The sequence below is a fragment of the Vitis vinifera genome, chromosome 2, assembly GCF_030704535.1.
Source record: "Vitis vinifera cultivar Pinot Noir 40024 chromosome 2, ASM3070453v1".
In the NCBI taxonomy this organism is placed as follows: domain Eukaryota; kingdom Viridiplantae; phylum Streptophyta; class Magnoliopsida; order Vitales; family Vitaceae; genus Vitis; species Vitis vinifera.
In genome coordinates this window covers 7335648-7362032 of record NC_081806.1, presented here as the reverse complement: position 1 = coordinate 7362032, position 26385 = coordinate 7335648, and the positions used below count along the sequence as shown (strand labels likewise).

Genomic DNA, 26385 nt, shown 5'->3' with positions numbered 1-26385 from the left:
AGACCTGTCTCCAGAGCACCCTTCCAACCCTGCTTTGTTCTTCACCTTTGCTTCCACCTCTGTTCTAGTGACAGAACGAAAAGGGCTCTCCGACACAGAGAAGATCGACTTCCTTAGGACTTCCCATCCTCTACCTTTGACAACTTAAGGAACAATCAGAGAAGAATTTTTTCTGGTTGTAACGAACTCCGAAATTCTAATGAATCTTTCCTTGCTATTGAAACAGATTTCTGCTAAATGCGTTCTTGATCTACCCCTGAACTTTCAAATGAGTCCCCAAGATTCCGACAACTCCATAGCCTTCTTCAACTGTTCTAAAATCCAAACGATTTCCATCTCTTCAAAAGCATGCCCTTGAACCTTCTCCGTAACTGAAATCCAAGGACCCACATGGATGCCTTCAAACCTAATCTCGAAAACCTTTTTCTCCACTTCAAAGCGCTCCTCCATTTTCTCTCAGTTGACTTTTATGAATGCCAGAAAATTTAACTGCTCTTAATTGGCCATGGGTCCCTTCTCCATTTCAGTAGAACTTCCTCAAGATAGAGAAGGTTTTTTGGTGGTCTCAGTTTGTGGTCCTAACAATCTTACACCTAGAAAGGGAATTTTTTTATTTATTTAATTTTTGAGTATAGATATCAGATCTTATTGGGTTGAGTTTCTCAAAACCGTTTGTTGAGGAGGCTTTTAAGGAAAATTCTGTTAGCTTTATATAGATTGTTAGTTCATTTCCTAATAGCTTAATTTTTACCTGGTAGTTTGTTATGGTATTAGTTCCTGTAGGTTTCAGGTTCGGACCTTTCTGTCTGTTTCTTCATTTGTTTGTTAATGTAACATCATTGGTAAATTCCCTAATAGCTTAGGTTTGTAGGACAAGGGGTAATTTACCAAAATATAGTTGGAAAAAAGAGTTTTCAACAAATAAAAAGAGGGTCATTTTCAGAAGATATGGGAAAATAACATTGGAAATCTGGGATTCGCCATCTCGTGGCAGAGGGAGATTCAGGATAGTTATTTCTTGGGTGGCAAATGGATGGAGATGATCATGGAGAAACAGTATCGAATGCAAAGGAACTTGAACCTTGTGAGATTTTTTGGCTGTTTTTTCCTTTGGAAGCCTAGGTCAATAAGTCAACAACCCCCATAAGTTGAAGAAGATTCGGTATCTATTACTGGAATTGGGTTTTTTGCCTCCATGAGTTGGGCATTGATTCTATTGTTTTTGTTTTTGGTTTGGACACATGGGTGGCTTCTTGAGGTCCTTTCATTTCCCTTTAGCTTTCTTGTATCCTTATACATGTACCTTTTCATCTCCTTTTTAACGGATCCCATCCTTCATGTACATCCTTCTTAATACTAAGTCTTTTTCCAGTATAAAAGAATGATTTGTTAAGACATCAAGTTTTCTGTTGAAAGCAAGGTATTTTTTCTTACTCCCTTTGTATAAAATTTAAAATATTTTACTTCTGTGAGCCCCATTCCTGCAGCTTTGAGAAAATATTGTTTCTTTTTCTGCCAATTTCACTAAAAAAGTGCTTCTCGATTATATATATTTTTTTAATTCCAAATTTTGGACTCCCCCAAAGGAGAAGGATCGAAAAGTCTAGATTTAGCACTTATTTGCTTCTGGCCATACTGCATATGGAGGTTGGAATCATGTGTCCTAACAGCTATCACCCAAGATTTCCATCTAAGTCTGATTCCCTTCTACTGAAAATGTGACTGCCCCCACCCACCCCCAACCAAAAAGGGAGAAAGAAACCCAATCAGTGTGATCATAGACTTTCTTGAAGCCAACTCTAAATCCCAGTCCTTTCCCTGGAAAACAATTTTATGTGCAATGAATTCTAGGAGTTGAACGGAAGTTTGAGAGAGAGAAATTTGCTAAAGTTGTGGGGGCATAGCAGTTTATTTTTTAAGGTTTTTATTTTTATTTTTATTTTTAATAAAAATAACTGAGATAATAATAAATACAAGATATTGTGGAGGATTTCTTTAATATTTAGACAGATGTCATGAGTCATGTTTTGACTACCAGTCTATTGCATTCCCTCATCCTCACAGCTCTTTAACTTGCACAATATTACTTCTTGCTGATAGCCCTTCGTTGCAATTAATATGAGGGATCTTTGCCAGCATCTCCTTGTCTTTTCTTCTATTTATACTACCTCTTTCTTGTCATGGATGGATAAATCTCTAGTTATTATTTTTCTTGTCTTTCCTCTTGTCCATCTTAACATTCTTTCTTATCTGATGAGCATTATCATATCAACATTTTTTCTTGGCCACCTCGAATTTTTCCATAAAGCATCTATTGACCTTGTGGATCTTCCATTTGCACCATCATTTGGCACCTTAAAACCTCCAAATATTGTAATCTAACCAAGCCAGTGGAAGTTATCTGAAAGGCTTGAATATCTTATTGATTATACTTTCAAATAAGGTTGTCGGCATGGTGCAATTCATTTTCAAGTTGCCGTCTCCTTCAGTATTTGTGCCTTGTCAGCATGATTTACTTATTGATGGATTTCCTGTGGACTTCACATAAGTTATTTCTATATTAGCAACTCTATCAACCCCATTGATTTCTTGTGCCATAATTTCTCTCTTTCTTAGATATTTAAGACTAAGACATTATTTTCATTGCTACCTCATAAACTATTTTATCTTTTCCAATTTGTAGTTGATGATTTTCTGGTTTCATCCATTGGTGTTTCTTTTATTGCAGGTTAGTGGTGCATGGCTTCTTTACAAATCTAACACACTAGGAGATGGTTTGCTTTCAGCAACACTCAAGGGTTTCACTGTGCTTGATGATCGTGTTGGAACTGAGCAAGAATTTAGGCTGGCAATAGGAAAGCCAGAGAGCATTGGGTGTAATCCCCTTTATTCTGTGACTGATGATGGAAACCGGTACATGGTCACAGCAAGTGTTTCAAAAGACAACAGTGTTCAACCAGTTCCTACAATGCTTATTCTTGATGCCAAGTTTAGTAAATTGTCAACATCTGTTTCTTTATGCGTCCAAAGGCCACAGTTGCTTGTTGCCCTTGATTTTCTTCTGGCCATTGTAGAGTTTTTTGTTCCTACAGTTGGTGGTATGCTGTCCAACGAAGAAGATGATAATTCCTTACTTATGGTTGATGCTATCATTTTGGATCAGCCAATCTACAATCAACCTTTAGCTGAAATGTCACTATCTCCTCAGAGACCTTTCATTGTTGATAATGAAAGATTTGATCATTTTATTTATGATGGTAAAGGAGGAATACTGCATTTACAGGACAGAAAAGGATTCAATCTTTCTACTCCTAGCACAGAACCTATAATCTATGTTGGAAATGGAAAAAGATTGCAGTTCAAAAACATTGTTATTAAGGTATTATTTTGCACTTCCATCTTGGTTTATTTGCCTAGAAAGAGAGAAATCATCCAGTATCTAAGAACTTTAACTTTCTTTACAATTGTTTTTGGTGCAGAATGGACTGTATCTGGATTCTTGTATTTTACTGGGAGCCAATAGTAGCTACTCAGCTTCAGAGGATGATCAGGTCTATTTGGAGGGAGGGGATGAAGGTTCTCAATTGAACTCAAATGGGGAAAGTATTAACAGAAGACCAAATCAAGGTGTTGGTGTTGATAGGTCCACTGAGTTTATCATTGAGTTACAGGTAAGATTCTAATCCCAGTATTTTTTTAATCATCTGGCTCATTATAGGAATGTCATAATTTGTTTCTTAATTTGTTCTTTCACTTTATTCGCACCTGAGAATCCCTATAGGTGTGTTTTCTGATTGCTACTAAGTAGTTAGAGATGGATTTCCAATTAATTTCATGAGAAATAAAGGGCAAAATATCGTCTGGCGGACCTCATCTGGATGGTATGAAGTTCTAATGTGATGGCTGTTCTCTTGGGAACCTTAAGTCAGTTTGAGATTAGCGAGTTTTTGAATGTCATGTTCCTTTTTATTTTATTGTGCATGTTACAGATGTATTTCTGTAGGATGATTTGACAAGGGATAAGCATGTCTTAGGTCTTTTTGAGAATCCAACTTTCTTTTATAAGGATGGGTCAATGGGATTTGTAATATTAAACTCTGTTAGGGTGTATGATGTACATTATGGACCCAAATCTTACAAGCTTAAGCTTCTAGGAAAAATAGGTGTCTAATATGGTATCAGAGTTTCGTTTGACGGGATGTCATGTGTTTGAATCTCATCGCATGTTTATTTCCTCAATTTATTAAGCGCAAAAGTGGCTACTTTATTTCCCCAATTTATTAATCCCACATGTATGCCCAAAGGAGGCTACATGTGAGGGAGGGTGGTAGAGTGCATGATATACATTGTGGATCCAAATCTTACAATCTTAAGCTTTTAGGAAAATCGAATGTCTAACAATCTCATTCTTTACTCATAGTTTATTTTTAGGCCTCTAAACTAATTCAAACCAAAGCAACCTTTGTGGTGCTAATAATTCTCATATGCATCTTTCCAACATTACCTTGTTTATAGGTTGTAGGCTGGTGGTTAATGAAGAAAACTAAAAAACTAAGCTATCCACGTCGACTAGAACCAAGGTATTCCAATCATTATCAGAGCCAATATTTCATGGAGGAGAAATATGAGAAAATACCTTTGCATAACTAAAACTAGAATATTTTGGATAATTACGTAGTATATTTTTTTCAAGAAAAAAAATTCTTACATTCTAGAATGCCGACCCTCAAACCACTTTTCTTATGGTTTCTAGGATATAATTAGTAGCCTTTAAATATGTTGAAGTTAGAGAGAAGCAGGAGAGAATAATCTTTTCTTATTTCCTCTAGGTCTTTATATAAGGCTATATATTGAACAAAGCTTTTGAATTTAGAATCTAAACAAGGGAACAATGAATCTAATAAGAAAACAAATTAATCCTGGCAAAATTTTAGAATCTACATAATATTGTACAAATATACAATACTTAAGTTGTATTACATAATTTTGACTATAGAAATTATATTACATGGTCAACAACCTAGTCCCAATTCTTCCAACACTCCTCTTAAGTTGGTGCAAAGATGTTTTGCACTCCCAGTTTGTCAATCATTTGTTGAATTGCTAATGCTGGGAGTCCTTTAGTGAGAACATCGATTAGCTAATTAGTAGTACATATATATGGTTTGCACACTTGACCACTATTCAGCTTTTCCTTTATAAAGTGTCTGTCAACCTCTACAGGCTTGGTTTGGTTGTGATGGACTGGGTTGTGAGCTATGTTGATGGCAACTTTATTGTCACAATACAATATTATAGGTTGAAATTTGATCTTGAGATCCCTAAATATGGTCTTAATCCAAAGAAGTTCACAAATACCCTATGCTACATCTCTAAATTCTGCTTCTACACTTGAACGGGCTATTATCGATTGTTTCTTACTTCTCTAAGTAACAAGATTACCTCCTAAGAAAGTACAATATCTAGTAGTTAATCGTCTATCCATAATAGATCTGGTTAGTCTACATCTATGTAGGCTTCCAACTTCAATTCTTTACCCTTCTTAGACAAGACACCCTTGCCAAGAGTTGCCTTTAGATATCTCAAAATCTGGTATGCAACTCCTAAGTGGGGTTTAAGTAGAGCATGCATAAATTGACTTACCACTCTTCACAACATATGCAATGTTTGGTCTTGTGTGTAACAACTAAATCAACTTTCCCACCATCCACTGGTGGTTGCCTCGATCAATCAGTTGGGTTTTATATTTTTCTGCTAGTCTATGATTCTATTCAATTGGTGTCTCGGTTGGTTTATACCCAAGCATACCCATCCCTTAAGTAAACTTGTATATACTTTCATTGAGAAATCAATAATCCTTGGATTGATCTAGCCACTTGAATTCCAAGGAAATATTAAAGCTTGCCCAAGTCCTTCATTTCAAATTCTTTAGCTAAGTATGGTTTCAGCCCCATGATCTCTTCTTGGTCATCTTCAATGACAACAATATCATCAACATACACAATGAAGGTTGTAATTTTCCTTATATACGAGTGTTTGATAAATAGTGAGTGATCACCTTGGCTTGATGACAACCTTCACACATCTCATATGATTACCTCTTAGAATCTTAGGTTTCAAAAGTCCCATGGAAGTACTCCCATCATTATATTCTAATATGAGAACCATAAATCATCTCATTCCTAAAATATTTGGGTACGTCTTTTGTGCACGTTTACAGTCAAAACAAGGGAAAATTGGATTCAAAAGCAGTCAAATGTTTTTTTGTGGGATATTCTTCAGCTTAAAAGGGTTATAAGTGTTACCATCCACCATCTATTTTTTTTTTTGTCTCAGTTGATATTACTTTCAATGAAAGTGTGTCTTATTTTCCTACTCCTTCTCTTCAGAGGGAGAATTCTATCAAGGAAGATAAGGATTTGGATTCATGTTTCATTGATTCCTTTCTAATTGACCCTTCTACAGTGTCATCTAGTATCTATATCCTCTTTCTCGGAACCCAAGTCATCCATTGAGCTGAGGATCGAATGACTTACAAAGTGTACTCAAGGAAGAAAGTTGTAGTCCCTAGACTTACACAAGTTCAAGAATCTAAACTGGCTTTTGAAAATGAGGTAACAATCTCTCATCCTCCCTTACAAACTGAATCAGAACTTCAATTTGAAAAACTTATAGATTAGAACCTCCCTATTGCCACTAGGAAAGGAACAAGGGAATGCACTAAACGTCCTTTGTATCCAGTTTCCCATGCCGTGTCATTTGAAAAGTTGTCTCCGTCCCATAAGAGTTTTCTTATAAGTTTGAACAATATTCATATTCTTACCGCTCCATCCGAGACTTTATCTAATGAAAATTGGAAACAAGCCATGAATGAAGAAATGAAGGTCTTGGAGAAGAATAAAACTTGGGACTTTGTAGATGTGTCTGCAGGAAAAAAGTCAATGGAATGTAAGTGGGTTTATACTGTTAAGTATAGAGCAAATGAGTCATTAGAGAGGTACAAGGTAAGATTGGTGGCTAAGGGATACACTCAGACATATGTCGTGGATTATTTAGAGACATTTGCCTTAGTTGTCAAGATGAACACCATAAGAGTTTTCTTATCATTGATAGCGAATTATAACTAGGATTTACAATACTTTGATGTAAAAAAATGTATTTTTGAATGGAGACTTGGAAAAAGAGATTTATATGGAAGTCCCTTCCAGATTTGAAAGTGACCTAGCCATTAAAAAGGTATGTAAATTAAAGAAAACTCTATACAAACTAAAACAGTTTCCAAGGGCGTGGGTTGAAAGGTTTTTCAAAGTGATGAAAAACATGGGATACAAACAAAGTCAAGGAAATCATATGTTGTTCATCAAACATTCAGATTGAGGGGGAGTTATAACTCTTTTGGTGTATGATGAAAAGGAGAAATAAACTTTAAGGCATTGCTTGACCAAGGAATTTGAGATTTTAAGAGTTAGGAAAGTTGAAATATTTCCTATGAATCGAGGTTGCACATTCTAAGAAGCGAATTTATATTTCTCAGCAGAAATATGTGATGAATCTTCTCAAAGAAACAAGGGAGTTGGAAGTAGACCAACAAGTACACCAATAGATCCTAATCATAAGCTTAGAGAGGTTGAGGAAGATGTTGTTGTAATAGAGAGATGTATTAACATCTAGTGGGGAGACTCATTTGTCTCACATAAGACCGAATACAACATATGTTGTGAGTGTGATTAACTAGTTCATGCACAATCCAAAGGAGGTTCATCTGCAAGCTGCGAGAGTGTTATAGTATCTGAAAGGGTCTGAAGGAACAAACATCCTATTTAAACGAAATTTGGGACTAGTACTAGAAGCATATACAAACATAATTTGTGGTTGACAGAAAATCAACCACTGGGTATTACACATTTCTTGGTGGCAATCTAGTGACATGAAAAAGTAAAAAACAAAGTTTGGTGGCGACGTCCAGTGCAGAAACAAAATTTCGTGTAATGGCCTAGAGAGTTTGTGAACTACTATGGTTGACGATCATTTTAGAAGCTTTAAAGATTAAATAGGATGACCCAATGAGACGTTACTATGATAACAAATTTGCAATCAATATTACACATAATCTAGTGCAACACGATTGAACGACTCACATGAAGATAGACAAACATTTTATTAAAGAGAAACTAGATAGTTGATTGATATGTACTCCTTAGATATCTACTGGCCATTAACTTGCAATTATATTTACAAAAAGTTTAAGTAGTACAACGTTTCAAGCAAGCGTATGCAAGCTATGAATGACAAACATCTATTCACCAACTTGAGGGGGAATGTGGAAGAATGACATTAGGAAAGCATACTTGTATAATTTTGTAATTGTTGAGAGAATTAGGCAATCCTTTAATCAAAGGGATCTGATGTAATTAGGTTAGGAAAGTTTATGTTTTTGGTGCTAGGAATTTTTGTACATATATATGGGTCTCTATACAAAGTAAATATCAAGGAAGAATTTTATACCTTTTATTTCTTCCCATCCTTTTCTTCTACAATCTACTATAATTCTTGTAAAGCAAGACATACCTTTTGACTTCTAATTTAATTATAAACTTCTCCCATGCACCTTTGACTGGTCCAACTTGCTATCAATTCTCTATTAATAATGCCATTAGTCGGCCACTATCTTGTTCAATCCTCCCTAGGAAATGAATTCTAGGGATAGGTAGATGACAACCATTTTACCTTGGGTTATGTGGGGAGTGTGTTGGTTACTAAAAGGATATAATTTCCTATTTCCTAGCTCACTACTGCTTAGTCTACATTTTTGCATGTTACCTTTTTGTATTCAAGAACCCTTTTGGTATTGTGTGTTTGAGGTAGAGAGGATTCAAAAGAATTTCTTTGATTGAATGTTAGAGATGGAAAAGAGATAAAGCTTCAAATTTGTTTTCAAGTTATTGTGGAAAAAAAAAATGGAAGGTTTTAGGGCCCAAGGGACTTAAGTAAATAGCTTCAGAGCTTTCCTTGAGATATGACCACTTAATTTATGGGGTTATTCAAATTGTCAATTTCAAATCATTTTTTTTAAATAAAAAATAATCATGTCATTCAAGAGTAATCATCATCAGATATCATAAAGTTAAGAAATCTATTCTACCTAATGGTTCGAGAATAACCCCAAATATCCTAGTGGACTACATCAAAGACAAATTGACAAATATGATTATTACTTGGAGAGTAATTATACTGATGTTTGCCCAATTGACAAGCTTCACATTTGAGACAAGGCACAAAACTCTATATAGATATAGCCAAGGATGAAAATTTTAGTTTTCATAGACATATCGATAATTGAATTTTTCAGATTGAAGAAATTTGAGGAGGAAGAAAAAAAAAACTTATTTTATTTCTCTCACGGTATTCAAACTGATTTTTTTTTATTTATCAGAAACGAAGAAAAATATATTAATAAAAGAAAAGATACAAGAGAAAGAAGAGATACAACAAAAAGAGAAGAAAACAAGAGAAGGATGAGAGGTGCTTACCACAAAAAAACTTAACAAAAGAGAAAACACCCAACTTTAGAAAACTAAAAAACAAAGAAAAACCCCAACACTCTCAAACTATTGAAGCGCAAAACCCAGTCCAGTTGAGTTGTAAAACACTTAAGAGGAACTCCTCTAAAAGCTGCATTACAAGAGGCCCAAAGAGAGGAATAGAAAAAAAGCAAGTCCCATAACATCTCTTCCGTTCTCCCCCTATCCTAAAAAATCCTATTTTTCCTCTCTTGCCACACTATCCATAATTTGAGTAAGGCAAGCGATTTGCCAAAGTGTCTTGCCTCTTAATGAATTCCCCAAACCTTTAAAAGCAATAACCATCATGTCCTCAATACTCCTTCAAGGGACCCAAGCCAACCCTGCTAAATTGAACAACTTGTGCTAGAGTCCAATGGGAACAAGACAATGAAGAAAAAGGTGGTCGATCGATTCTCCATTTCCTTTGCAAAGAATACACCATTGAGGATAGAGGGATTTGTAGGATCTTCTCAATTGCAACTTGTCATTGGTGTTTACCTTCCCATGTACTACTAACCAAGCGAGGGCCTTAACCTTTGAGGGGGCTTTTGAACTCCACAAAAACTTGGTCGGAAGGAACAAGATAGGATTTGAGACTTTTGACAAGGCTAAGAAAAAAGATTTTACTGAAAACAAGCTTGATGATGACAAAGACCACGCTCTTGAATTTGCCAAAAAAAGAGAGAAAAACAATGAACTCAGGGAGGACATTAATCTCTGAAGGAGATCAATTTCTGAATCAGTAAGATTGTGACGAAAATTAAAATTCCAAAACAATAGAAAGGAATTGCCAAGGACATTTGAGACAGTGAGGTTTTTCACAGAAATAACTCTATAAAAACCAGCAAATTAAGAGCACAAAGTTTGGTTACCCCACCAAAGATCTTCCCTGAAACGAATTCTCTCCCCATTCCCCACCACTAGGCGGACAAAAGGGGAAAAATCCTAGAAAACTTGTACAATAGCCTTCCAAGGACATCTGTGTGACCATCTAACCACCATGTTAGCGTCCCATTCATTAGGATGTGTTGCATAAATACTCGCAATAACCTTATGCCAAAGACCATTCCTTTCTCTAGGGAACCTCCAGAGCCATTTCCCTAAGAGAGCAATATTTCTCAAAGAAGTCTTCCTAAAACCCAAACCTCCCAACTCCTTTGGTCTGCTAACAACATCCCATCTACTAAGATGATCTTTCTTCCCTTCCCCCGCCCCAGACCAAAGAAAATCCCTTTGCAGCTTCTCAATCTTTGAGGCTATTGATACTGGGATTTTGAAGAGGTAGAGGAAATAGCTAGGGATGTGAGACAGACTTGACTGAATTAAAGTAATTCTCCCTCTAGAAGACAAAAAGACCTTTTTCCAACCATCCACCCTCCTTGAAATTCTCAACCATCAGATCCCAAAAGCCTATTGTCTTTGGGTTCCCTCCCAATGGAAGACCTAAAAAAGACAAAGGCCACCCTGACACTCTGCAATAAAAAATCGAGGTCAAACTAGACAACAACTCCTGCCTTGTATTAATACCTGAAATGGTGCTTTTTTTCTAAGTTGATTTTTAATCCTGATACTTGCCCAAAAACCAAAAGGATAATCTTGAGATTTTGAAGATGTTCCAGAGAGGCTTTAGAGAAAAAGATGGTGTCATCTGCAAACTGTAGCAAAGACACTCTAGTCCTATCCCTCCCCACAAAGAATCCCTTAGTTAGCACAGTTTCCTTTGCTCTGAACAATAACCTATTTAGAACATCTGCTACTAAAGTAAAAAGGAAAGGAGAAAAGGAGTCTCCTTGTCTTAAACCTCTAGAGGCCTTAACCCAACCCTTTGCATTCCCATTAACTAGGATTGCAAAACTTGATGAAGACAAACAACCCCTTATCCAAACTAATTATTGCATCAATATTTATACTTGAATGACTGAGGTCATCTGCCTTAAAAAAAAAGGGGAAATCTAATCCTTGGTTTTAGGAGAAAGTATCTCAAAATAAAATTAGAATAGAAAACAAGTATATGTGGTACAACTAGGCGGTACAGCTTTATGCACAGCTGTACTTTCCGAATTTCCACACATATCTATAGAAATTTTGATAAAAAAATATCAATGTGATGAAAATTAATCAAAACTTATAAAAATGCTAGGGAAAACACTAAAAAAATGATAAAGGAAGCAATAATATACATATTAAAGTTGTTTTATTGAAGAAAATGTTATATGAATGATAAAATTTGTAATGGTTGACAATAATATGTCAACTTGAAAACACACTTTATATTAAAATAATGGTTATTTAATTTAATTGTAGTTAGTGATATAAAAAATGTTGATATATGTATGATTTTTAAATATATTTATATATATTTTTTAATATTTAACTAATATACAAACGATGTAAAGAAAAACATGTTACGGAATTATCTTGGTTTGTAGTTTTCATATTCTTAACAATCAATTGAATGAGATTTAAAAATAAAATAATTAAAATTAATTGATTTATTAAAATTGTAATTTAATATCTTGTTTTTTCTCATGGATATTTATATATGCATATTTATTCAAATTAATTTAATTAAAGCTAAAGCCTAGGTATAAAATATATATAATTATGTTCATGTATGTCTCATAGGGTTAAGATGCCTTGCTGGTTAGCAAGTCTTGGAATACCTAGAAGCCCTAGGTTCAATTCCTAATCTTGTTCCCGTGTTGACCAGAATTTGGAGTGTTGACTGGCATTGACTGGTCAAACAGAGCAATTAAATAACCAAAAATCCCAATGAAATTGGGATAAAAACCAAAAATATCCAAAAAATTGTCAATAATTCTGAAAAATCAGTCATCAGATATATCCTACCCATGTGTCATGTCAGTGGAGCTCAATACACAAAATATCATGGAAATATTGCCGATATTTGATCACATTTTTGTCTATGAATATAACTAAAACACAGCTATGTAAAAATGGATGACCTAGAAGAAAATACTGTTAAAAAGGTGATATTGTAACTGATGAAAGACAACAGAAGGAACCCTTGTCTTTTTTTCTTTTTTAATGATGATGATGATGATTCTCTTTCTTGGAAAAGATGCCGATTGTGATTGTTTACGTATGGGTTGTGTATCTCAGTGTGCAGGTATGGGATTGCACATGAGGGAGGGCGTTAAAGAGCATGATATTTGCCTATGAGGATGTGTATCCCCATATGTGGGTATGGGATTACATATGAGGGAGGGTGTTAAAGAGCATGATATACATTGTGGGCCCAAATCCTACAAACTTAGTTTTTAGGAAAATTGGTTGTGTAACAATTTACACGAAGCAAATTAAATAGAAAATTAGGAACATAGAGACTAGAAACTAATGATAATGACTAAGTGGGGTGTAGAATACCTTTCCCTAGAGCACACCTAGAAGAACCATTAGCTTAAAGAATGTGATGTTTAATCTTTTTAAATTAGAGAAGAGATCCTAATAGCATATTCACAGGTGAATGTGATGCTTTTTGGACAGTGGCTGATATAACTGAATTTCTTTTACAGGCTATTGGACCAGAGCTTACATTTTACAATGCATCAAAAGATGTGGGGGTATCACCTTTCCTGTCAAACAAACTTTTGCATGCTCAATTGGATGCATTCTGCAGGTAGTCAAACTTTTTTTGAACATTGTTTTTTATGATATTCAAAATTGAAAAAGTAAATAATGAAGCTGAAACTTTTTCTGTTTTTGGTTGATCTTTATGTCATGATTGCTTTGAGATTCCATGTTCAAAAGCATAACAAGGACAAAATGTAAATAAGAAATTAAATGCACTTATGCTGCTGCCAGGCTTGTTTTGAAGGGCAATACTGTCGAAATGAGTGCAAATGCACTTGGATTAACAATGGAGAGCAATGGAATCAGAATTTTAGAGCCTTTCGACACCTCCATAAAGTTTTCAAATGTTTCTGGAAAGACCAACATGCATTTAGCTGTTTCAGACATATTCATGAATTTTTCATTCAGTACCTTGAGACTGTTCTTAGCGGTTGAGGAGGATATTTTAGCGTTTCTAAGAATGACATCAAAGAAGATGACAGAGGTCTGCTTACAGTTCGACAAAGTTGGAACAATTGAAAGTAGGTGAAGCTACAATTTTCCTTCCTGTGCCAATGCTGGAAATGTGTTCTAAAGTCTTGTCCTGTTCACTTCTTTCCTACTATTGCACCTTGCAGGTAGGGATCAAACTTATGCCCTTTGGAGACCTCGTGCACCACCTGGTTTTGCTGTTTTTGGTGACTACCTCACACCATTGTCAGTAAAACCTCTCTCTTAAGATCTTCTGCAGTTCATGCCCTTAAATACCTGCAATACTGATGGCATCAATATCTTCACATGACAGGGACAAGCCACCTACAAAAGGAGTTGTAGCTGTAAATACCAGCTTTGCAAAAGTGAAAAGACCTGTATCTTTCAAGCTAATATGGCCACCTTCAGCTTCTGAAGAAATTTCTGGTTCCCTTGGCATTGACAATGTAATGCCAAATCCTGTGCTTGGAGAAGGAGAGAGTAACTGCTCCATTTGGTTCCCTGAAGCACCTGATGGTTATGTTGCATTGGGGTGTGTGGTTTCCCCTGGAAGGACACGGCCCCCGCTATCTTCTGCTTTCTGCATCCTGGCTTCTTTAGTTTCTCCCTGTGCGTTGAGAGATTGTATCACTATTGGCTCAGGCAATATGTATGTGAGATTCTTGTTCCTTCCCTGTTTTAAATTCAGTATTGGCTGCATAGTAGTTTGTTTGACTTCCATCTGGAATCCACCTAATCAAGGAATTACTGCTCATGTTACTTCATTAAGGGTGCTTAGGAAGCAAAACTAAAAAATATTTCACGCTGGAGAATTTAAGATTAATACTAATCCTAATGAGATTACTTTAATGATATTTCTGTTGCTCTAGTGAGTAGTCTTGGAAGATTTTGGTTAATATGAGAGTCATGTTTGTTGGATATGAAGATAATCAGTGTCAAAATTTTGTGGCACACAGAAAATGCGGGATTGAGCACCCTCCTGCCCATGCCATTTGCATCTCTAGTTCATAGGCAGATCATTACATTTGAACAGTTTTCTGTTTTGATGACAGGTTTTCTTTGACTTTTACTTCCTTTACATTGCAGGTCCCATTCAAGATTGGCATTCTGGCGTGTGGATAACTCTGTTCGTACTTTCATACCAATGGATGCCTCTCATTTGCATTTAACAGTTAGAGCATATGAACTTCGCCATTTTTTCTTTAGGCTTCCAGAAGTCTCTCCAAAAGCATCTAAAAGTTCAGACCAAGCCTCTCCTTCTGGTGAAGTTCATGCTCTACAATCAGAAAGGCCAGCAGCGGCAAGCTCTGGTTGCCATTTAGAGGCTATTGCTAGTTTTCATTTGATATGGTGGAATCAAAACTCAAGCTCAAGAAAGAAACTATCGATATGGCGTCCAGTGGTCCCTCGAGGGATGGTATATTTTGGAGATATCGCTGTTCAAGGGTATGCAATTTTTAAGTGTAAGTTGTTATAACATGTGTTCGTACTTCAAAAGTATTATTGTTTGTGATTGATATTTTGAATATAGGTATGAGCCTCCGAATACCTGCATTGTTGTCCATGATACTGGAGATGACGAACTTTTCAAAGCCCCTCTTGATTTTCAACTTGTTGGTCAGATCAAGAAACAAAGGGGGATGGAGAGTATTTCTTTTTGGCTGCCTCAAGCTCCACCTGGCTTTGTTTCCCTGGGTTGTATTGCATGCAAGGGCACACCCAAGCCAAATGATTTCAGCTCATTAAGGTGCATAAGAAGTGATATGGTTACAGGAGATCAATTTTTGGAAGAAAGTGTATGGGATACATCTGATGCCAAGCATACAAAAGAACCATTTAGCATTTGGGCAGTTGGTAATGACTTAGGGACCTTTGTTGTTCGCAGTGGTTTCAAAAAACCTCCCAAAAGGTTTGCTCTGAAACTTGCAGATCCAAACATACCAAGTGGTTCAGATGATACTGTCATTGATGCAGAAATTAGTACCTTCTCAGCGGTACTTTTTGATGATTATGGTGGCCTGGTAAGAACACTTGCTCCTAATATTTTAATTTTATCCAGTTGTTGGCAAAAACTTAAACCAGTTACTTGTAGGGAAATTTAGGTAGGATTATATTGCACAATGACCATGTAGTTGCTTTTGCAACCGGTGAGTGGATTGTGAACATAAATACATAAAGCTCGTAAAAGAACAATAAAATGTTACCATAATCTATTAATGCACTTATCTGGAATTTAGTATTGCACAAGAGGGTGTATTAGTGTTGTGAGTAGCTTTAATAGTGTACAAGGCTAATCCCTTTATTATATTTCACTTCCACAACTTACTGTAGTTTTATCTAGTTATTACTTTATATGTTTTTATTTAACTTCTGTTAGTTGTCTAATATTTGACTTGTTGAGGTTATGGTCTGTAGTGGGACTTGCCCTAGTCCAAGTCTTATTAGAGAGTAATATATGTTGTGGGCCCAAATCCTAACAACTTAAGCCTTTAGAAAAACTGATCAACGGAGCCTCGCTTAGCGGGAGATCATGAGTTTGAACCTCACCACATGTTTATTTCTTCAATTTATTGAGTCCACATGCAAACTGAAAGGAGGCTATTTGTGTTATTCTCCTAGTCTGTTTGTCTCTCTATGTGCTAATATATAGGGTTGCACATAAGGAAGGGTTGGTGTTAGGAAGCATGATGTACATTATAGGCCCAAATTTTAACATCCTAAGTTTTTAGGAAAATTGATTGAACAAATCTTGTCTCATAGGTGCATCAAAGATCATAAACTCATGGGCTCACTCCTAGGGTATTTGGGTGCACTGCATTTGTTCATGTCCACAACCAACATAGAGACAAGCTAGACCCCCGAGCCATAAAATGTGTCTTCCTTGGTTACTCATCCACTAAAAAAGGATACAAGTGTTACAATCCCTCAACCAGAAAATTTTACATGTTTGCAGATGTCACCTTCATAGAAAATAAACTTTTTTTCCCCAAGTCCTCTCTTCAGGGGGGGATTTCAATGATGGAAAATAGTCCTTGTGAGTCCTTTGAACCTCTTGATCTTCCTCATGTCTCAACCCATGGTGATGAAGAACCTGAGTCATCCGAGTCAATCACACCTGAGTCACCCAATTTTACCACTGAACTCGTGTCATCCCCTGTTCCAGCTAGTGTCACTCGCAATTTTCCACAATTTCCTAAGGTGTATTCAAGGGAAAAGGCCATTGCAGAACAAAAGTAGGTCCAATAATCCAACTCAAACCCTAGGAATGAAATCACGGAAAGATCAGACCCACATACACAACCTGGTGAAACTTCCACTGACTCAATAGACAACTTAGACCTAGACCTTCCCATTGCTGTCAAAAAAGGCACCAAAGAATGCTCTAACCGACCACTCTATCCACTATCACACTATGTATCTCTTAAGCACCTATCACCAGCCCACAAGAATTTTATTGTGAGTCTAAACACCACTATCATTCCTAACACTGTTTCTGAGGCATTGACAAAAAGAGAATGGAAGGATGCTATGAGAGAGGAGATGAGTGAATTAGAAAATAATAAAACATGGGAGATTGTTGAAAGACCGAAAATAACAAACATTGTTGATTGCAAGTGGATTTTCACACTGAAATATAAGGCTGATGGATCTCTTGAGAGGCATAAAGCAAGATTGATAGCCAAAGGGTACACTCAAGCTTATGGAGTTGATTATCAGAAGACTTTTGCTCCAGTTGCAAAAATGAATACTGTAAGAATCATGTTGTCACTGGCTGCCCACTACAATTGGAAACTCCTACAGTATGATGTTAAGAATGCATTTCTTCATGGTGATTTAGATGAAGAGATTTACATGAACATCCCACCAGGATTTGAGGGAAACATAGGTAACAAGGTGTGCAAATTGAAAAAGGCCATTTATGGGCTAAAACAATCTCCTAGGGCTTGGTTTGGGAGATTAGAAAAAGTCATGAAAGAGCCTAGGTACAAACAAAGCCAAGGTGACCACACTCTCTTCATTAAGCACTCGGTTGCAGGGGGAGTAACTGCTCTTCTAATCCATGTCGATGACATCATAGTGACTGGAAATGATGAGAGAGAGAAGCATGAAGTGAAACAAAGTTTAGTAACAGACTTTGAGATAAAAGAACTAGGGAAACTAAAGTATTTCCTCGGTATTGAGGTGGCATATTCCACACAAGGGATCTTCATCTCTCAACAAAAGTATGTGACTGATTTATTGGCAGAAACATGGAAGATTGGGTGTAAACCAGTCTCTACCTCAATGGATCCAAACCACAAGTTGGGAGAAGCTAAAGAAGAACCAATGGTGGATAAGAGAATGTACTAGAGGCTAGTTGGTAGGCTCATATACCTTGCTCACACTCGGCTAGACATCGCCTACTCAATGAGCGTGATCAGTCAATTCATGCATGATCTAAGAGAACTTCATCTTCAAGTTGCTTACAGGGTGCTGCATTACTTGAAAGCCAACCCCGGGAAAGGAATTTTGTTCAAGAAGAACAATACTCTTGCTCTAGAAGCATACACCGACACTGACTATGAAGGTTCCCTAGTTGATTGAAGATCAACTACAGGGTATTGTACTTTTCTTGGAAGTAATCTGGTAACATGGAGAAGTAAAAAGCAAAATGTGGTAGCAAGGTCGTCTGCAGAATCAGAGTTTAGGGCCATTGCTCAAGGGTTGTGTGAACTACTTTAGATGAAGATTATTTTAAATGATTTGAGAATCAAGTGGGATGGTCCTATGAAGCTCTATTGTGACAACAAGTTAGCTATCAATATTGCTCATAACCCTATACAACACGATAGGACAAAACATATTGAGATTGATAGACATTTCATCAAAGAAAAATTGGAGGAAGGAGTAGTGTGTATGTCCTATGTTCAAGAAGAACAATACTCTTGCTCTAGAAGCATACACTGACACTGACTGTGCAGGTTCCCTAGTGGATCGAAGATCAACTACAGGATATTGTAGTTTTCTTGGAGGTAATCTGGTAACATGGAGAAGTAAAAAGAAAAATGTGGTAGCAAGGTCGTCTGCAGAATCAGAGTTTAGGGCCATTGCTCAAGGGTTGTGTGAACTACTTTAGATGAAGATTATTTTAAATGATTTGAGAATCAAGTGGGATGGTCCTATGAAGCTCTATTGTGACAACAAGTTAGCTATCAATATTGCTCATAACCCTATACAACACGATAGGACAAAACATATTGAAATTGATAGACATTTCATCAAAGAAAAATTGGAGGAAGGAGTAGTGTGTATGTCCTATGTTCAAGAAGAACAATACTCTTGCTCTAGAAGCATACACTGACACTGACTATGCAGGTTCCCTAGTGGATCGAAGATCAACTACAGGGTATTGTAGTTTTCTTGGAGGTAATCTGGTAACATGGAGAAGTAAAAAGAAAAATGTGGTAGCAAGGTCGTCTGCAGAATCAGAGTTTAGGGCCATTGCTCAAGGGTTGTGTGAACTACTTTGGCTGAAGATTATTTTAGATGATTTGAGAATCAAGTGGGATGGTCCTATGAAGCTCTATCGTGACAACAAGTCAACTATCAATATTGTTCATAACCCTATACAACACAATAGGACAAAACATATTGAGATTGATAGGCATTTCATCAAAGAAAATTTGGAGGAAGGAGTAGTGTGTATGTCCTATGTTCCATTAGAACATCAGTTAGTTGATATCCTAACAAAAGGGTTGAACAGTTCAATGTTTCACGATCTTGTATTCAAGCTGGGAATGGAAGACAGTTCCTCAGCTTGAGGGGGAGTGTTTAGCTGTAAATAGAATAGGAGAATTATTTTCCTATTATATTAGTTTCCTATTTCTGTAAATAGATAGTTTTATGATTTAGGAATAAGTTAGTTTAGGAATAAGTTAGTTTCCTATTATATTTCTTGTTTCCTATTTCTTTTCTTATAATCTCCTATATAAACTGTGTGTATAGTCAATCTAATATACAGAACTTATTATTTTTCATCCCATATATCGTGTCACTCATCAACTGAATGTCTGCTCATGCCATTGATTATCAAACTCCTTTGCGAATGTTATTAGGGTTTTACTCTATTCCTACTGTTTTGAATCTTTGTCCTAAAGTTTTTGGTTGTGTATGTTATGTTCATATACACTCATCGAAGGGATAAGCTTGATCCATGTGCTCTTAAATGTGTCTTTCTTGCTTACTCTAATCCCCAAAAGGGCTATAAATGTTTTCATCCTCCTATAGGCAAATACTATGTCTCATAGATGTTCAATTTTGCGAAAGGGGGTCTTATTTTTCTAGGAAGGTTCCTCTTAAGGATGAGATTAGTAGTAAGGAAGAGGAAAGGTTATGGTTAGAAGAGAAGAGGTTATAAATTTCATGTCAAAGTGAGAATTCAACTGATTTGGGAAAGAGGGGGAAGAGGGGGGGGGGGGTTAGATACTCCTAACCCTATGGTGACTAAGTTTGAATGTGAGAAAAACGGATAAAAGACCAACTAGATTATCTCAACAAGGTTATATAAAGAAGAACAAAGATGCTATTGTCATGCGCCTTCTAGGCTCCAATACTTCTCTTTATAATGCTACCATGCCATTAGATGACTCTTCCGAAACTAATCCTGAGGTACATGTTCCTTCACTGTAAACTTCCGAAATTGCTACCTTGAGTCCACAAGTTGGTGAATAAGATAGGAGATATCCTCTTCGTGATCATAATTCTCAAAATCATTCTCTAATGTTGTTTATCCCATTTTTTTATTTTCTCTTATTATCAACTATCTAACACTCACCTTGCTTTTGCTCTTTAGTTGTCCTTTGTATCTATTCCTAGTCAATTTTAGGAAGCCCTTGAAAATCTTAAGTGAGAGGTTGATATGGTATAAGAAATGAAGGCTCTCCAAAAGAATTCTACTTGGGTAATGGTTGAGCTTCCTTAAGAAAATAAGATAGTGGGATATAAGTGGGTGTTTTCAGTAAAGTACAAGTCAGATAGGACAATTGATGGGTACAAAGTTAGACTGATTGCCAAGAGATATGCTCAAACTTACGGAATTGACTATCAAAAGACTTTTGCCTTTGTAAGGTGCAAAGTAAGTGACACATGGTCCTGGGTTCGAATCCTACCATTGATGATACCTTGAATTTATACGATGTTGATTGTTGTGGGGCAGTCAGCTCCCCGAGATTTGGGTCCTAGGTCCTAGGTCCCCATGGAGAGTCCTAAGGGTTTAGCCATGGAAGGTTCCTCGGTTATTAAAAAAAAAAAAAAAAAAGGTCTTTGCCTGTGTGGCCAAGATGAATACTGTTAAAGTCATACTTTCTTTTATGGTCAATTTGGACTGGCCATTAAGATAGTTTGATGTAAAAAATGTCTTTCTCCATGATGATCTGTTAGAGAAGTTGTACATGGATCCTTTTTTGGGGTTTACACTTAAAGAAGGCAAGGTATGCAAACTAAAAAAAGGCTTTGCATGGATTGAAGTAGTCGCCAAGGGCATAGTTTGGCAAGTTAAGCTACTCGATGAAGGAGTATGGTTTTAAACAATCAATGGCAGATCACACTTTGTTCTATAAAAGAGATGGTTATGACATGACTTTGCTTATTTGTTTACGTTGATGACATGATTGGTATAGTTAATAACTCTACAAAAATAAAGAAGCTTCAGAGCTATCTGGCCAAGGAATTTGAAATGAAGGAATTAGGTGCTCTAAAATACTTATCGGGTATTGAGGTGTCTCGGTCCAAGCAAGGACTCTTCCTCTTACTATGGAAGTATATAGTAGATCTCTTGGTTGAAATTGATGACTCTGCTTGGAACCTATAGATACTCCCATTGAGATAAATCATGGTTTGTCCGTCTATCTTGATCAAATTCTAATGAACAACGAAATATATCGAAGATTAGTAGGGAACTTAATTTATTTGGCCCACACTAGACCTGACTTGTCATATGTGGTTAGTGTTGTAAGTCAATTCATGTATAATCTGAGTGACCAACGCATGAATGCAGTAAATCGTATCTTGGCTTATCTAAAGTCCTCTCCAGACAAAGATATTATGTTCTCCAGACATGGACATCTTGATATTAATGGTTACATAGACTTTGACTTTGTTGAATCAAGATTGGATAGAAAGTTTACTTCAAGGTATGTGTCATTTGTAGGAGGAAATTTAGTGACTTGGAGGAGTAAGAATCAAAATGTGGTCTCATTGTCTAGTGAAGAAGTTGAATACCATGTGTTCCATCATGCAACTATGGAACGAACTTGGCTTAGAATTCTATTAAGGGAGCTTCGGTTTGATCCCAAGAAACCTATGGTGCTCTTTTGTAACAACACGACAACTATTGAGATTGCAAATAATCCAATACAACACAAGGATAACCTAGATTTTGGCATGATAAAGGTTCCCTACATCAAGAGTATAGATTAGTTAGCATATTTGATGACTCATGTTGTTACTGGTGATCCATTATGTGAAAAGAGAGAAAAGGGAGAATCCTTAATTTTTGTTATTGAAAAACTGTTAACTAATACACATTGGATTTGGGTATATATATATATACATGTTAGTGGGACCCACAATACAATAAGGAAAGAAAAGGAAAAGTAAATAACTGAAATAACTGTACACTATCTAACACTCTCCCTCAAGCTGGGGCATTTATGTTATATGCACCAAGTTTGTTACAAATGTATTTAATTCTAGGACCTCTGAGAGATTTAATAAAAATATTTGCTAGTTGATCATTTGAATTGACAAAACTAGTCGCCACACATCCTGATGCGATCTTCTCTCTAATGAAGTGACAGTCAACTTCAATGTGTTTGGTCCTTTCATGGAAGACTGAATTGGATGCAATATGCAAAGCGACTTGGTTGTCACAGATGAGCTTCATCTGTTCATCCTTTCCAAATCTCAACTCCCGAAGAAGATGTTTCAGCCATATGAGTTCACATGTTGCCAGAGCCATAGCTCAATACTCGGCTTCAGCACTAGATCTGACCACTACATCTTGTTTCTTACTCTTTCAGGATATTAGGTTACCTCCAATAAAAACACAATACCAGGAAGTGGAACGTCTATCTGTGGGTAAGCCAGCCCAATCTGCATCTGTGTAACCAACAACCTGGGTATGACCTCTGTTCTCATACAACACACCTTGGCCTGGTGTGCTTTTGATACATCGAAGAATGCGGATTACAACATCCCAATGACTATCACATGGTGACTGTAGGAATTGACTAACAACACTTACAGGAAAAGAAATGTCTGGATAAGTAATGGTGAGGTAGTTCAGTTTACCTACAAGTCGCCGATATCTCCCAGGTTCTCCTAAAGGCTCCCCCTGTCCTGGTATAAGTTTGACATTTGGATCCATAGGAGTGTCTATCGGTTTACAGTCTAACATACCGGTTTCTTCCAAGATGTCTAAAGCATACTTCCTTTGGGAAAGAACCACACCAAAACTGGATTGAGCTATCTCAATCCCTAAGAAATACTTGAGTTTCCCCAAGTCTTTAGTCTGAAAGTGGGTGAAAAGGTGTTGCTTTAGTTTCTTAATACCATTCTGATCACTGCATGTATTACAATGTCGTCCACATAAACTACCAAATAAATACACTGCCCCGAAGAGTTATGATGATAGAAAATGGAATGGTCTGCTGTACTGCGAAATATGCCAAACTCCTAAACAACAGAACTAAAACGGCTAAACCATGCTCGAGGAGATTGTTTCAAGCCATATAGAGAACGGTGTAACCTGCACACTAAACCAGACTCCTTCTGAGCAACAAAACCAGGTGGTTGCTCCATATAAACTTCCTCAGCAAGATCCCCATGAAGGAAAACATTTTCAATATCTAACTGATAAAGAGGCCAAAAACGCATAGCAGCCATGGAGAGCAATAGACGAACATAAGCTATCTTGGCAATAGGAGAGAAAGTGTCACCATAATCAGAACCATAAACCTGAGTATAGCCTTTAGCAACTAAGCGGGCCTTAAGGCGATCAACCTGACCATCAGGGCCAACCTTAACTGTGTAAACCCAACGACAACCAACTGTAGATTTACCAGAGGGTAAAACAACAAGATCCCAAGTGTCATTGGAGTGTAAAGCAGCCATTTCATCTACCATTGCTTCTCGTCAACCTGGATGGGAAAGAGCCTTAGGGGTGCTCTTGGGAAGAGAAACAGAAGATATAGCAAAAACAAATGCAGAATAGGGTGAAGATAATCGATGGTAACTCAAAAAATTGTAAATGGGATGAGGATTACGAGTAGATCGATTACCTTTCTGAAGAGCAATGGGTAAGTCAGCAGAAGGAGGCAAAGCCGGGGTAGGAGAAGCCGAAGGGATAGGAAGTAAGTCAGCAGGTACCTCGGCCAAAGAAGGAGGAACAACGACACGATGACGGCGATGATAAACCTGAAGTGGGCGAGAAGGCACTGCATCAGGTGGGGAGATAATGAGAATCGTAAGACTTCAAAAACAAGAAGAGACTCAGAGGTGAAGAAGAATGTGAGTCCTCAAAGAAAGTGACATCAGTGGAGAGAAAGTAGCGATGAGTCTCAGATGAATAACAACGATAACCCTTTTGAAGTTTGGAATATCCCAAGAAGATGCATTTTGTGGCTTTAGTAGAAAGTTTGTCCTGTCCAAGAGTGAGAATATGAATAAAGCAAGTACAACCAAAAACACGAGGAGGAAGGAAATAAAGTGGTTGGTCAGGAAAAAGAAGGGAATGATGAATCTGATCGTGTAATACAGATGAGGGCATATGATTAAGCAAATAACATGTTGTAAGAATAGTGTTCCCCAAAAAACAAAAAGGAACATTACTATGGAGAAGGAGAGTACGAGCTGTCTCAACAAGATGTCGATTCTTACATTCAACTACCCCATTTTGTTGAGGAGTATGAGCACAAGAAGACTGATGAAGGATTCCATATTGGGACATAAATGAAGTAAATGGTGCATAAAAATAATCTCTGACATTGTCACTGCGCAACACACGAATAGAAATATTGAACTAGGTTTGGATTTCAACATAAAATTTTTGGAAAATAGAGAATAACTCAGCTCGATTTTTCATTAAAAATAACCAAGTACATCGAGAATAGTCAATAATGAAAGTGACAAAATACTGAAATCCTAAAGTAGACGCGGTCCGACAAGGACCCCAAACATCAGTGTGGACAAGTTCAAAAGGAGACTTTGCCCGATTATTCAAACGCTTTGGGAACGAGACACGAGTATGTTTCCCAAGCTGACAGGACTCACACGCAAGCAACGACAAAGATGAAAAACGAGGGACCATTTTCTGGAACTTGGATAAACTGTCACAAGCTGATTCAAATGAGCCTCCCCATGGCCTTATATAGGGCCAGGAAGCTTCTGGAGACTCCTAGAGTGTGAAGAGTGTGGAAGGTTCTAGAGAAGCCTAGAGGAATCCACACAATTCTACACCATGGTGGAAGGCACAAGAGGAGTCCGGGGCTTTCTAGAGAATTCCAAAAGTCTCTTGTATATACTTGTATATAGGCTTGTACCTAGAATGATGTAGGACATTCTAGAATAGTCTTGAGTTGTAAGGAACCCTCCAAGTTCCATTGGTGCCTATAAATAGGTGAGGGCCTCATTTGGCCAAGGCACCAAGCAAGTGAGCTTCCAAGCACTTGTAAAGGCTTTCTTGAGTCAATAAGAGCTTCCATTCTTTAAGGAGTTGCCTACCAAGCTTCTTAAGCTTTTGAGTCGCGATTGTCTTAGCCTAGCAAGCTAAGCATTGGGGAGCAAGGCTGACTTAGCAAGATCAAACGTCTTGGCTTGTCTAAGTGCCGCACGAGCTTAGAGAACGACTAAGTCCGTGACAAGTGGTATCAGAGCGCGGTTACGAGGTGGGCATAGCAAAGGAAGCATGTCGGGCTCTAACGTGAAGGAGACTAGCGAGCAAACCCGTGGACGGGAGATGGAGCATACCGCATGGGGCCGAGGCAGGAAGGATAAGTCTCGTGACGCCTTAGCCAACATGGAGGCAAGGCTAGCCAAGGTGGAGCTAGCCATGGCGGACACCCGGGAAGGGGTGGACTTGATCGAGCAAGGCATGGAGAAGGGCTTAGAGGATCTAAAGGAGCATATCCAAGACCTTCGCGAGGGCGTGCTAGGTTCACAAGTTCAGCCGGTGTCACACGAGGAGTTCATGTCCTTCCAAGACAAGGTCATGACTATGTTCGCTAGTGTGGAGTCAAGGATGGAGGCCTTGGCTGCACGCATGGATGCCCGAGACCAAGAGATTCATCAAGAGCTGGCCATCTACAAGACTGTGGTGTCAGCACGAGTCATGGCCACTCATGAGGCACCAAGGGTGGAGGTGCCCAAGCCACACACGCTCAGTGGCAAGAGGGATGCTAAGGAGCTGGATAACTTCTTATGGCACATGGAACGTTACTTTGAGGCAATTGCATTGACGGATGAAGCCACTAAGGTACGTACCGCGACCCTCGACCTCACTGATAATGCTACTCTATGGTGGCATCGACGGTTTGCCGACATAGAGAGGGACGTGCACCATAGACACATGGGATGCCTTTAAAAGAGAAATCAAGAGGCAATTCTATCCCGAAGACGTGGCTTACCTAGCAAGGAAGAGTTTGAAGCGTCTCAAGCACACGGGCTCGATCCATGAGTATGTCAAAGAATTCTCTACTCTTATGCTTGAGATACCTAACAT

At 37.5% G+C, this 26385-nt stretch overlaps 1 protein-coding gene across 1 annotated transcript in view; it reads left to right on the top strand.

The window, feature by feature from the left end:
• The window catches only part of LOC100260794 (uncharacterized), a 170216-nt gene that overhangs the window by 94372 nt on the left and 49459 nt on the right, over positions 1–26385 (top strand). The window contains exons 32-39 of the mRNA XM_059734098.1: positions 2729–3379; positions 3480–3671; positions 13100–13203; positions 13389–13682; positions 13779–13853; positions 13942–14277; positions 14715–15074; positions 15160–15649. Coding sequence (XP_059590081.1) covers positions 2729–3379; positions 3480–3671; positions 13100–13203; positions 13389–13682; positions 13779–13853; positions 13942–14277; positions 14715–15074; positions 15160–15649 — 2502 coding nt within the window. The remainder of the gene's footprint in view (positions 1–2728; positions 3380–3479; positions 3672–13099; positions 13204–13388; positions 13683–13778; positions 13854–13941; positions 14278–14714; positions 15075–15159; positions 15650–26385) is intronic.